This window comes from Chlorocebus sabaeus, chromosome 7 (genome assembly GCF_047675955.1).
Source record: "Chlorocebus sabaeus isolate Y175 chromosome 7, mChlSab1.0.hap1, whole genome shotgun sequence".
In the NCBI taxonomy this organism is placed as follows: Eukaryota; Metazoa; Chordata; class Mammalia; order Primates; family Cercopithecidae; genus Chlorocebus; species Chlorocebus sabaeus.
In genome coordinates, this window is record NC_132910.1 from 64,052,468 (window position 1) to 64,065,326 (window position 12,859).

The 12,859-nt window shown below is 39.1% G+C and overlaps 1 protein-coding gene across 7 annotated transcripts in view; it reads right to left on the reverse strand.

The window, feature by feature from the left end:
- Nucleotides 1-12,859, reverse strand: part of ZGRF1 (zinc finger GRF-type containing 1) — an 83,925-nt gene that overhangs the window by 68,622 nt on the left and 2,444 nt on the right. For all 7 annotated transcript variants that reach the window (XM_007999579.3, XM_037991090.2, XM_037991088.2 and 4 more), the window contains exons 2-4: nucleotides 11,414-11,504; nucleotides 10,164-10,244; nucleotides 2,073-2,132 (exon numbers count right to left, since the gene is read on the reverse strand). In XM_007999579.3, the coding sequence (XP_007997770.3) occupies nucleotides 2,073-2,132; nucleotides 10,164-10,244; nucleotides 11,414-11,434 (162 nt within the window). In that variant the 5' untranslated portion in view covers nucleotides 11,435-11,504. The remainder of the gene's footprint in view (nucleotides 1-2,072; nucleotides 2,133-10,163; nucleotides 10,245-11,413; nucleotides 11,505-12,859) is intronic.

The window sequence follows — 12,859 nt, forward strand, 5'->3', positions numbered from 1 at the left end:
TTTTTTTTTTTTTTTTTTTTGAGACAGAGTTTCACTCTTATTGCCCAGTCTGGAGTGCAACAGTGCAATCTCAGCTCACCGAACCTCCGCCTCCCGGGTTCAAGTGATTCCCCTACCTCAGCCTCCTGAGTAGCTAGGATTGCAGGCATGCGCCACCACGTCCAGCTAATTTTGTGTATTTTTAGTAGAGAAGGGGTTTCTCCATGTTGGTCAGGCTGGTCCTGAACTCCTGATGTCAGGTGATCCGCCTGCCTCGGCCTCCCAAAGTGATGGAATTACAGGCGTGAGCCAGCGCGCCTGGCCCAAAATGATTTTTAAGATGAAATAATAGTAGTTACCACCAATCAAACCATATACTAAGATACTGATTCTCCTAGACCCTTCTAAAAATATATAAAAGTACCATAACCACTACTGATGTCATGTAAAATTTCAAAACAAATTAAATCCTATAGCCAAAATTAAACATCATCATCACCATAGTATGCATTTTAACACATTTAGAATCACTGTACTAGGCCAGGTGTGGTGGCTCATGCCTGTCATCCCAGCACTTTAGGAGGCCAAGGCACGTGGATCACTTGAGTTCAGGAGTTCAAGACCAGCCTAGTCAACATGGTAAAACTGCATCTCTACTAAAAATACAAAAAGTTAGTTGGGTATGGTGGCGCACACCTGTAATCTCAGCTACTCGGGAGGCTGAGGAAGGAGAATCACTTGAACCCAGGAGGCAGAGGCTGCAGTGAGCCGAGATTGTGCCACTACACTCCAGCCTGGGCAACAGAGGGAGACTCCATCTCAAAAAAAAAAAAAAAAGAATCACTATACTAACTAAAACTGCTAGGCATTTTACAAAAGTTATTTCTAACCTTCAGACCGACCCTGTAAGTAATGTCTGTCTGTGATCTACATTTTACATCAGGGAAGTTAGATATAGAATTTAGGTGGGCCAGGAAGTATTTAGAACTGGGAAATGAACCCAGAATGACCAACTTTAATATCCTAATTCTTCAATAAAATATGCCTTTAGTCCTCTTTCTATGCTTTTTCCTCTTTGAGAGGAAAAACACAAACTACATATTTGATAGAATACCTTATTTACATACTTATTTTTAACTTTTAAATTCAGGGGTACATGTGCAGGTTTGTTATACAGGTAAACCTGTGTCATGGGGGTTTATTATACAGATTACTTCATCACCCAAGTATTAAGCCTAGTACCCATTATTTTTTCTGATCCTCTTCCTCCTCCTACCCTATCTGCGTCCTCCAGTAGGCCCCAGTGTCTGTTGTTCCCCTCTGTGTCCATGCATTCTCATCATTTAGCTCCCACTTACATGTGAGAACATGTAATATTTGGTCTTCTAGGTTCCTGCATTAGTTTGCTAAGGATAATGGCCTCCAGCTCCATTCATATTCCTGTAAAGGAACATGATCTCATTCTTTTTTATGGCTGTACATCATGGTATATTTGTATCTCGTTTTCTTTATCCATTCTATCACTGATGGGCATTTAGGTTGATTCCATGTCTTTGATACTATGAATAGTGCTACAACAAACATACACATGCATGTGTCTTTATGGCAGAACAACTTATATTCCTTTGGGTGTATAACTAGTTATAGTTCTCTTGGGTTGAATGGTAGATCTGTTTTTAGGTGAGAGAATATTATACTTAAATGAGAATATGTCACAAAAAATTTCCCACAGTAGACCTCTGCCTATGGAAAAATCATGTAGTAGAATTAGACTCTAGAATCACCTCCTGGGATCAAATCTCAGCCTTCCTACCACTGTAACTCTATGAACATGAGCAAGTTACTTAACCTTTCTGCACTGCACTCCTAATCTATAAAAATCAGGTTTTTTTTTTTTAGATTATAAAAAATCAGTTGTAGAGATTAAAGGAAACATATCTAAAAGGTTTTAGCACAAAGTCTAGTTATAATGTTCAACAAATACTAACTATAATTATTAGTATTAGTATTATGACTACATTAACAATATTCATAAAGGATTTAAAGAGATTTTTAAATAATAACTTAAAAATAAGATAAACACACTAAAATACCTCAAGGCCTTTAAGAAACACACTCTCCAAACATGCTCCCTTGTCATCATATAAAATTGCCTGTATAAAAACAAAATAAAGGTTAAAAAGGAACAACACAATTATGCTTTTCTTAAATATCTTCAAGAGGAAATAAGTAATTGTTATATAAGTCATCATATAATGAAAGGATTACATTTGTTGAACTTGGATTTGAAAATGCATCTATTTTGAATGTTTATTATGCATCAGTCTGTGTAAGAGAGTAAAGGCACACATAAATAAATTCAAGAACTTAATTGCTACCAGGAGGATATTAGAATGAAACTGGGAAGAGGCTGAGTGCAGTGGCTCATGCCTGTAATCTCAGCACTTTGGGAGGCCGAGGCAGGTGGATCACCTGAGGTCAGGAGTTCCAGACCAGCCTGGCCAACATGGCAAAACCCCGTCTCTTCTAAAAATACCAGCTGAGGCAGGAGAATTGCTTGAACCCAGGCGGCAGAGGTTGCAGTGAGCTGAGATCACGCCACTGCATTCCAGCCTGGGCAACAGAGTGAGACTCCATCTCAATTAAAAAAAAAAAAAAATTGGGAAGAAAATATAATTGAAACACATTAAAGGGGACAAACAGGAGACAAGATCATTTCAAGAGATTATTGCAAAGGGATGGTATACAGGATAAAGGAGATGATTAGCACTTAAAATAAGGTATTGGCATTCAGAAGGATAAGATAATTGTTTACGAGGTATAATGAATAAAACTTGTTAAATGTGAGGGTTAAGGGGGGAAAAAAGGATGCTAAGGTTATTACCATTTTCTAGCTTTCCCCTTATGTCTCTAGCCCTTTTTCATAGCAATTTTTCCACTAGCCCCTTTAATACTGGTGTTTCCATCACTTTGGAAAACAGTCTGGCAATTACTTGAAAGATTAAACAAAATTCCCACATGACCCAGCAATTCCACTCCTAGGTATATACCCAAGAGAAATAAAAACATATGTCTATACAAAAACCTGCACATTAATGCTCATAGCAGCATTATGCATAATAGCCAAAAAGTTGAAGTAACCCAAAAGTATATCAACTGCATTATGAATGGATAAATAAAACATGACGTATTGGGCTTGGTACACAGCTCGTGATGTAATCCCAGCTACTCCAGGTACTCTGCAGGCTGAGATGCAAGGATTACCTGAGACCAGAAGTTCAAGATCAATCCAGAGAACAAAGCAAGACTCTATCTCCAAAAAAATTTTTTTATTTGCCAGACACGGTGGTGTAAGACTAAGTAGTCCCAACTACTTTGGAGGCTAAGGCAGAGGGATTGTTTAAGCCTAAGAGTTTGAGGCTACAGTGAAGTATGATTGCACCACTGCAATCCAGTCTGGGCGACAGAGCAAGACCCTGTCTATTGAAAAAAAGAAAATCATGCCAGGTGCAGTGGCTCACGCCTATAATCCCAGCACTTTGGGAGGCTGAGATGGGCAGATCACCTGAAGTTGGGAGTTCAAGACCAGCCTGACCAACATGGAGAAACCCCGTCTCTACTAAAAATACAAACTTAGTTGGCCTTCGTGGCACATGCCTGTAATCCCAGCTACTCAGGAGGCTGAGGCAGGAGAATCGCTTGAACCAGGGAGGTGGATGTTATGGTGAGCTGAGATCATGCCATTGCACTCCAGCATGGGCAACAAGAGCGAAACTCCGTCTCAAAAAAAAAAAAAATTATATGGCAATACAAAATAAAATATATATGAAGATACATGCTTCAACATGGAAGAATCTTGAAAATATTATGCTAAATAAGACTTACTCACAAAAGACTACTTATTATATAATTTCATTCATGCAAAAATGTCCGGAATAGATAAATCTATAGAGACAGTAAGTAGATTTGTGTTTGGGTAGGGCTGGCGGCTGGGTACTGAGTAGTAGCTGCCAATAAGTATGAGATTTCTTTTGGTGGTGACAAAAATATGCCAAATTTAAATTGTGCTGATGGTTGCAAAACTGTGAAAATACTAAAAATCACTGAATGGGTGAATCGAAGTGTGTGAAGTGTGAATTATATCTCAATAAAGCTGTTTAAAAAAATTGGTGTTCTTGTACCTCTATTCTTTTAATTTGATACACCCTCCCTGAGCACTATCATCCATATAAATCAGATCATGTTATGCTCCTGCTCAAGTCATTCCCACGTCTCTACAGCTCCCTAAGAATAACAAAAGTTCTTTCCATAGCCAGTGAGGCTTATATAATCCCCTTTATCTCCATTCTCGCCCTTGCTCACTCCGTTCCAACCACACTAATGTCCTTGTTATTGCCTTTCACTAGACATACATATTCATTTAATTTAGCGGTCTCTCTCCTCCATGTTATTTCCATGAAGTCAGGGATATATCTGTTTTGTTCCCTGCTGTATTTCTTAGAAGAGTGTGTAACTCACTCAGATGCTCAAAAAATATTTGTTGAATAAATGAATACACTCCAATAGTTTCAAATACCATCTAAAAGCCAAGGACTTCCAATCTATACTAGTGGTCAGGAACTCCTTCCTGAGGTCTAGATCTCTACAGCTAATTACGTGAGTGTTTCTATGATACTTCAAATTTATTTATTTATTTTATTTTATTTATTTTTTCTTTTTTTGAGACTGAGTCTCACTCTATCACCCAGGCTAGAGTGCAGTGGCATGATCTCAGCTCACTGCAACCTCCATCTCCCGGATTCAAACGATTCTCGGGCCTCAACCTCTCGAGTAGCTGAAATTACAGGCACCCGCCACCATGCCTGGCTAATTTTTACATTTTTAGTAGAGACAGGGTTTTACCACGTTAACCAGGCTGGTCTGGTCTCAAACTCCTGACCTCAAGTGATCTGCCCACCTTGGCCTCCCAAAGTACTAGGATCACAGGCATGAGCCACCGTACCCAGCCTCAAATGTATTATATTCAGTATGAAACTAAAAATCTTGATTGTTCCCATTAACTCATTTTTCTTTTTGAAATATTTCATTTTGGGAAATAAATACACAAACCTAAAAGTCATTCTGGATCCTCCTCTCATCTTCTATATCCAAGATTTAAGAGGCTATATTTTCATAATTTATCTATAATCATTCTTTTTCTCCATCGTCATTGCTAATGTCTGCTTGGTCAGACCTCCATTACTTTTTGTCTAGATTATTCTACAGCCTCTACTATAAGTCTTTGAAACCCAATCTGACTTTCATCCTACACAACTTTTACACTGCTGCCAAACCAATCTTTCTAAAATACAAACATAGCTGGGCGTGGTGGCTCACATCTGTAATCCCAGCACTTTAAGAGGCCAAGGCGGGTGGAACATCTGAGGTCAGGAGTTTGAGACCAACCTGGCCAACATGGTGAAACCCGTCTCTACCAAAAATACAAAAATTAGCCGGGTGTTGTGGCACATGCTTGTAATCCCAGCTACTCAGGAGGCTGGGGCCCAAGAATCACTTGTGCCCAGGAGGCAGAGGCTGTAGTGAGCCAAGATTGTGCCACTGCACTCCAGCCTGGGTGACGGAGCAAGACTTTGTCTCAAAAAAATAAAATAAAATAAAATACAAATATGATATGTCACTCTTGTTCTCATAATTCTTCATTAGCTCCTAGGGCTGAGCACACAAAGTTCTTCATGATATGGTTCCTGTCTACCTCTTTAGCTTTATACGGCATCATTTCCCAATATGGGGCCTTCATTTCAGTCAGATTTAAATGCTTATAGTTACCCACGTTTCGTATCATTTCATACATTCGGATTGTTGGGACTAGGACACAATATTCAGCTCCCTTCCCCTTAACTTAGCAATTTTGTTTACAAAACAGAACAAAAAATATATACATATATGCTTCATCTAGAAAGACGTCCCTGAACCAGAGACAGATCTAAATGTCTCTACTTTGTAATCTCATAGAATCCTAAATAAACATATTATAATCCTTATGCCCTTAGTCAAAAATTAGATAAAAGTCCCTTGAAGACAAGAACTATAATAACAAACTACCATTCATTGTGTGCTTAGGATGTGGCAGGTACTTTATTAAGGTCTTTACATGTTTCTTATTTTAATCCTTAAGACAATTTTATGAAGCATCATTTTCCCCATTTTACAAAGAAAGAACAGAGGCACTGAGAGTACTTCCCCAAAATTATACATCTAATAAGCGAAGGGCCAGAATTGAAACTGAGGTCTACTTGATATTTGATGCTAACTGCTCTTCTACTCTGCATCCACCTATCTTACTTGACTTTTCCCACTGTCCCCCAGCGATATGTTGGTAGGTTGATGACTTATTCAGTGGAAGATGAATAACTTTGACAGAATTTAGATAGAGAAAAGGCATAACCAGCAAGAGAAGAATATAAGCAACAGCCTGCATTTAAGAATGAGGGCGTTATATTGGAAACAGTGAGATAATTAACTTGCCTAGAACACAGAAACTTTCAGGGACTAACTTGAATTTACCTTGTTTTCCTATAACCTACTTGTGTGAGATATATAATGGGCACTCAACAAATGTATGCTATAGTTGAAGATAAAGCTGGATAGTAGCACTAGCATGACCATAATAATTTGGAACCAGAAGACAACACAAAGGATATGCAGAATCCAATCAGATGGTTTTTAAATATCTACAAGATTTTAAAGACACTAGATCTAAAGAAAAAGGCAGAATATAAAAGAAAAAGTTATATAGAATAGCATCAGACACTGAATGAATTAGTTTACATATTTAAAAAACATATGGATATGCACAGACCTGAATATTCATCTATTTAAATTAGAAGAATTAATCACATGACTTGAACATAGCGATAGCAACCATGAGACCACCACCTTCAAAGAGCATAGACTTGGAGATCCTGTTGTTACTACAATTAAACACAGGGCTCGAAATGTCCCTTGGTGATGGTGTTCAAGTTATCCTGATTATCTATAGCCCTGGGTCTCAAATCTCACTCTAAAATCTTACTGGCAGCCTCAGTTTGTTGATATGATAACTCCAATTTACTTGGGTAACAACATGTTTTTTACTCAATGTGAAAGTACCTTGTAACTCCTGAAACATTTAGAACTGGATATAGACAAAATGAAGTAATTCAAACCAAAAATATCAATACTTTTGAATTATAGTCATGAATAGATTTTAGTTATTGGCCAATCTGACATTAGGTAATCTGATATTTCAAATATTTGAGCCAGGCGTGGTGGCTTATGCTTGTAATCCCTTTGGGAGGCCAAGATGGCTTGAGCTCAGGAGTTTGAGACCAGCCTGGCCAACATGGTGAAACCCTGTCTCTACAAAAAATGTAAAAATTGCCAGGTGAGGTGGTGTGTGCTTGTGGTTCCAGCTACTTGGAATGCTGAGGTGGGAGGATCGCTTAACCCTAGGAGGTGGAGGTTGCAGAGAGCAGAGATTGCACCACTGCACTCCAGCCTGAGTGACAGAGTTAGACTCTGTCTCAAAAGACAAACAGGCCAGGCGCGGTGGCTCAAGCCTGTAATCCCAGCACTTTGGGAGGCCGAGATAGGCGGATCACGAGGTCAGGAGATCGAGACCATCCTGGCTAACACGGTGAAACTCCGTCTCTACTAAAAATTACAAAAAACTAGCCGGGCGAGGTGGCGGGTGCCTGTAGTCCCAGCTACTCGGGAGGCTGAGGCAGGAGAATGGCGTGAACCCGGGAGGCGGAGCTTGCAGTGAGCCGAGGTCTGGCCACTGCACTCCAGCCTGGGTGACAGAGCAAGACTCTGTCTCAAAAAAAAAAAAAAAAGACAAACAAACAAAAAAACTAATAAAATATTTGTGTTATTTTTAATTTTAAAAAGCTACTTTTGCCAGGCACAGTGGCTCACACCTGTAATACCAGCACTTTAGGAGGCCGAGGTGGGAGGATCACTTGATGTCAGGAGTTCGAGACCAGCCTGGCCAACATGGTGAAACCCCATCTCTACTAAAAACACAAAAATTAGCTAGGCATGGTGGTGGGTGTTTGTAATCCCAGCTACTCAGGAGGCTGAAGCAGGATAATCACTTGAACCTTGGATGCAGAGGTTGTAGTGAGCCAAGACTGTGCCACTGCACTCCAGCCTGGGCAACAGAGCAAGACTCTGTCTAAAAAAAGAAGAAAAAAACCACTTAGTTTTTTCAACTTAAGTTGCTTGAACATTAAGTGAAAACCCTACTGATAGTAACTGTTAAACTTACTAGGTTTACAAATTTAATAGGATTACATAAATTGAACTTGAAGACTTAAGGCAAAATTAGTTTTTTAATTTACTGTTTTAACAAATTAAATATTAAGAAATAGTAGGGCCAGGCGCAGTGGCTCAGACCTGTAATCCCAGCACTTTGGGAGGCCAAAGCGGGCAGATCACCTGACCTCGGCAGTTCGAGACAGCCAGACCAACACGGAGAAACCCCGTCTCTACTAAAAATACAAAAGTAGCCAGGCATGGTGGCACATGCCTGTAATCCCCGCTACTTGGGAGGCTAAGGCAGGAGAATCACTTGAACCTGGGAGGTGGAGGTTACGGTGAGCCAAGATTACACCACTGGACTCCAGCCTGGGCAACAAGAGTAAAACTCAGTCTCAAAAACAAAACAAAACAAAAAAAAGAGAAATAGTAGCCTTTTCTCTACTAAAAAGTTTCCCTCAGTGATAACCTCACAATGACACATAAGTAAAATAAGAACAGAATATGGTTATATTTAATTGCTAGACTGAGGAGTAGGGGCTTCATTCAGGAGGCCACAGACATTGTCAATGTGTCCTATGTAAAATTAGTGACTCAACTGTAATAAGGTTCTTTTTTAAAATTGGTAATATTTGGATCACCTGAGGTCAGGAGTTCGAGACCAGCCTGACCAACGGCAAAACTCCGTTTCTACTAAAAATACAAAAGACTAGCCGGGCGTGGTAGTGGCACCTGTAGTCCCAGCTACTTAGGAGGCTGAGGCAGAGCTGCTGGAATGTGGGAGGCGGAGGCTGCAGTGAGCTGAGATCTTGCCACTGCACTCCAACCTGGGCAACAGAGTCAGACTCTGGCTCAAAAAAAAAAAAAAAAAAAAAAAGACACAGTAGAATGGAGAATGGTTAGGACATGGGCTCTGGGGACAAAAAGCCTAGGTTCATATGTGGCTCCTCCACCTTCCAGCTTTGACCCTTGGCAAGCTACTCCATCTCTCTGCACCTCAGTTTCATCTTCGGTAACATAAAGATTAAAAGAGTACCTAACTAGTAAGAGAATTACGTAGATTAAGTAAGTTGATACTTTTAAAGCATTATGCCTAGTATATAACAAGCAGTTTATAACTTTTGTAAAATTTTTTTATCTACTTTTATTTTTTATGTAGAGCCAGAGTCTTGCTTTGCTGCCCAGGCTGGTCTTGAACTCCAGGTTTCAAGCAATCTTCCTGCCTCAGCCTCCCAAGGTGGTGGGATTACAGGTGTGAGCCATGATGCCTGGTCTTATCATTTATGTTAGGAGCATTCCAATTCCACTCTTGGAGTTATTTTGAAAATACACAAAAAATAATTATTAACAATAGTCACTCAGCCAGGCACAGTGGCTCACGCCTGTAATCCCAGCCTTTTGGGAGGCTGAGGCAGGCAGATCATCTGAGGTCAGGAGTTTGAGACCAGCCTGGGCAACATGGTGAAATCCCATCTCTACTAAAAATACAAAAAAATTAGTCAGGTGTGGTGGCAGGTGCCTGAAGTCCCAGCTACTTGGGAGGCTGAGGCAGGAGAATCGTTTGAACCCGGGAGGCGGAGTTTGCAGTGAGCCAAGATCGTGCCACTGCACTCCAGCCTGGACGACAGAGTGAGACTCTGCCTCAAAAAAATAATAACAGTCACTGTACTGTGCTACTGGATAACAGATCTTATTCATTCTATTAATGAACATTTTTAGAACGCACAAATGAACCACTGTGATATGGGGATCATTTGAAAATCTGTTTTCACATCATTTCAATGTATGGATATATTTGACATTTTATCACGTACAATTTTTAAAATATTCAATCAAAAATCGAGAACCTCGCTCTTGCGCCCTGTAGTCAACTGCTTTGTACTCACTTTGTTTCCAAAGGGAGTGATCTTCAGAATTCCATCTTGCCACACTTTTGACTTCTTCATCTTTTGATGAGTATATAGAACCTTATTTCCAAAAATACAAAAGAAATGGTTTCCATTTATATATATTCAATGTTATATATTTTATATATCCTTCCTACAAAACAAAATATATTTCAGGCACCTTTCATCAAGAAAAGGCACATACACCCATATCAATTTTTTAAATTTTAAAAACAAAAACACAGATAGCATGACAATAACATTAAACATTAATTAAATGAAATAAAAAGGGAAGGAAGGGAGAGAGAGAAGGAGAAGGGGGGAATAAGGGAAGAAATGGCAGGGGAAGGAAGAAAGGACAGGAAAAATACAAGGAAGAAACAAAAAAGATAAATGAGCACTGAAAGTAATTTGAGCTCTCCAGTCATCAGTGGGAAGGGAAAAAAATTACTGGATTACACAGTACTAATAATCTGTGCAGTTCTCAAAGTTTGGTCCAGAGACTCCTGGAGGTCTCCAAGACCTTTACAAGTATCTGTGAAGTCAAAACTATTTTCATAATGCTGTCTTTTCATCCTCACTCCTTCAGGGGTGCAGAATGAAGTTTCCCAGGATTATGTATATGCAATATTGTAAGATTCAATTGCAACCTGAATGTAGAAGAAACAAACATGAGAATCCAGTTGTCTTTCATTAAGCCAAATCATAAATACTTTTTACATTTCTGCTTTAACTTCTAGTATGAAAAACATCAATAGACGTAAGACCCCCACATACACAAGTTACTTGGGGTCAATAATTTTCTAGAGTGTTAAAGAGTCCCGAGATCAAACAGTGTGAGAACCGCTGATCTATACAGAAGAAGAATGCCAGTTCTTCAAGAGAAAGAAATTGTTTCTCGGTCTCACACTTCCAAAGAATATGTTACAAAGGACTTTGTCCTAATACTTGATCTTAGCCAAAAGGCTGAAAAGTGATGATTTTGTGTAACAAGTATGAATAGTAGGTAACAGATAGGGTTACCAGATAAAAACTGTGCAATATTTGGGATCCTAATGTTAAAAACGGTATGCATTGTTTATTTGAAATTCAAATTTAACTGAGTAGCCTGTTTTTTGGTTTTTTTTTGTTTTGTTTTTGCTAAACCTGGCAACACAGCAATATGTTTGTGAAACGCCTTCAAAAGAAAGAAGGAAGAAAGGGAGAGAGGAAAGGAATTTCACCAAATTGTGAAAAATGGTAAAACTTACAATAAATTCTTGGCTTTCCATTATTTCTTCTTAAGTTATAAACCAGCTGGGTCCAGAAAATAGGAAGTACTTATTCAACTATGTATACCACCTAAAATTAAAAATGACACAAAATTTCCACCTTGATTTCTTAAAAATAACAAATAAAATTTTTCTCAATAAACTCCCGACCACAGGCATGAATCACAGTTCCAAGACTACCTAACTACCAAGGGAAACAGAGGTGTAATAAAATTATCTATCACTGACGACACAGTAAAAGTGATACCATGCTGTGAAACAAGAATTTTTTCACAAGTAAAGAAAAAACTAAGTAAAATATATAAACTAATTTGTAGTCTGCATTTTTCCAGATGCATAATATGTATCAGAAAACACGAATTTGTCCTCCACGTTTGGTTTCCTATAGCACAAATTCAATTTTTAAAGTTTTCGGAATTGCTATGGCTACCACAAGATGGCCCCCTTGTGTTTTAAATTTTTCCTTTCAACTCTTAGCATCAATATACCACAGTATCTAGGACCAATTATATAGTATCTCTGCAAGGAAAAATCTTTCCAACACTGTTGCAACAGTTACTGTACTTATGTTATGCTATTGGATAAAACTGTTTTTGTGGGCAAATTTGGAAATCTAAAATCACTGATGGTGATCAGTGAAGAAGTAAATAGAAATGCCCAAGAAACATACTTTCTTTTTTTTCCCTGAAGTGGTTCTAAAGATGTGACCCCTGGACCAACAGTATTATCTGGGAACTAGTAAGAAATGACCGATTAAGTCAGAAAGTCCGGGGTTGGGGGCCCAGCAGTCTGTCTTTTAAGAAGCCCTCCAAGTGATGCTGATGGACACTCAAGTTTGAGAATACAGACCTAAAAGACCTAGAAGCTGTAATTTGTGATCTGAGTTCAGTTCCTCTTTTAGACATATAAAATACGCCACTTACATATTATTTATAAGTTACATATACTTATTCAGTACTTACTATGTGCCAGATACTATGCTAGGCTAAAATATTTAAATGGAAACTCTACCCTCCATCTCAAAGAATTTCAGTATGGTGGGGTGATAAACAGTAAATTTAATAAAATATGGCAGGAATAAGCACAGGCGGGTCACCCAGCTTGGTGTGGATCATCAAACAAGGCTTCTTCAAGGAAGTAAAGCCTAAGCTGTAAGTTGAAATAACCATTAGTCAAGGGAAGGCCAGTGAAGGTCTTTCCAAACAAGAATTGATATGTCTGATGAGGGAACTCTAGTACAATTACCGGGTGAAGTGCAGGCTGGGCACATTGGCTCACACCTGTAATCCCAGCACTCCAGGAAGCCGAGAGAGGCGGATCACCTGAGGTCAGGAGTTCAAGACAAGCCTGGCCAACATGGTGAAACCCCTGTCTCTACTAAAAATAGAAAAATTAGCCGGGCGTGGTGGTGCGCGCCTATAATCC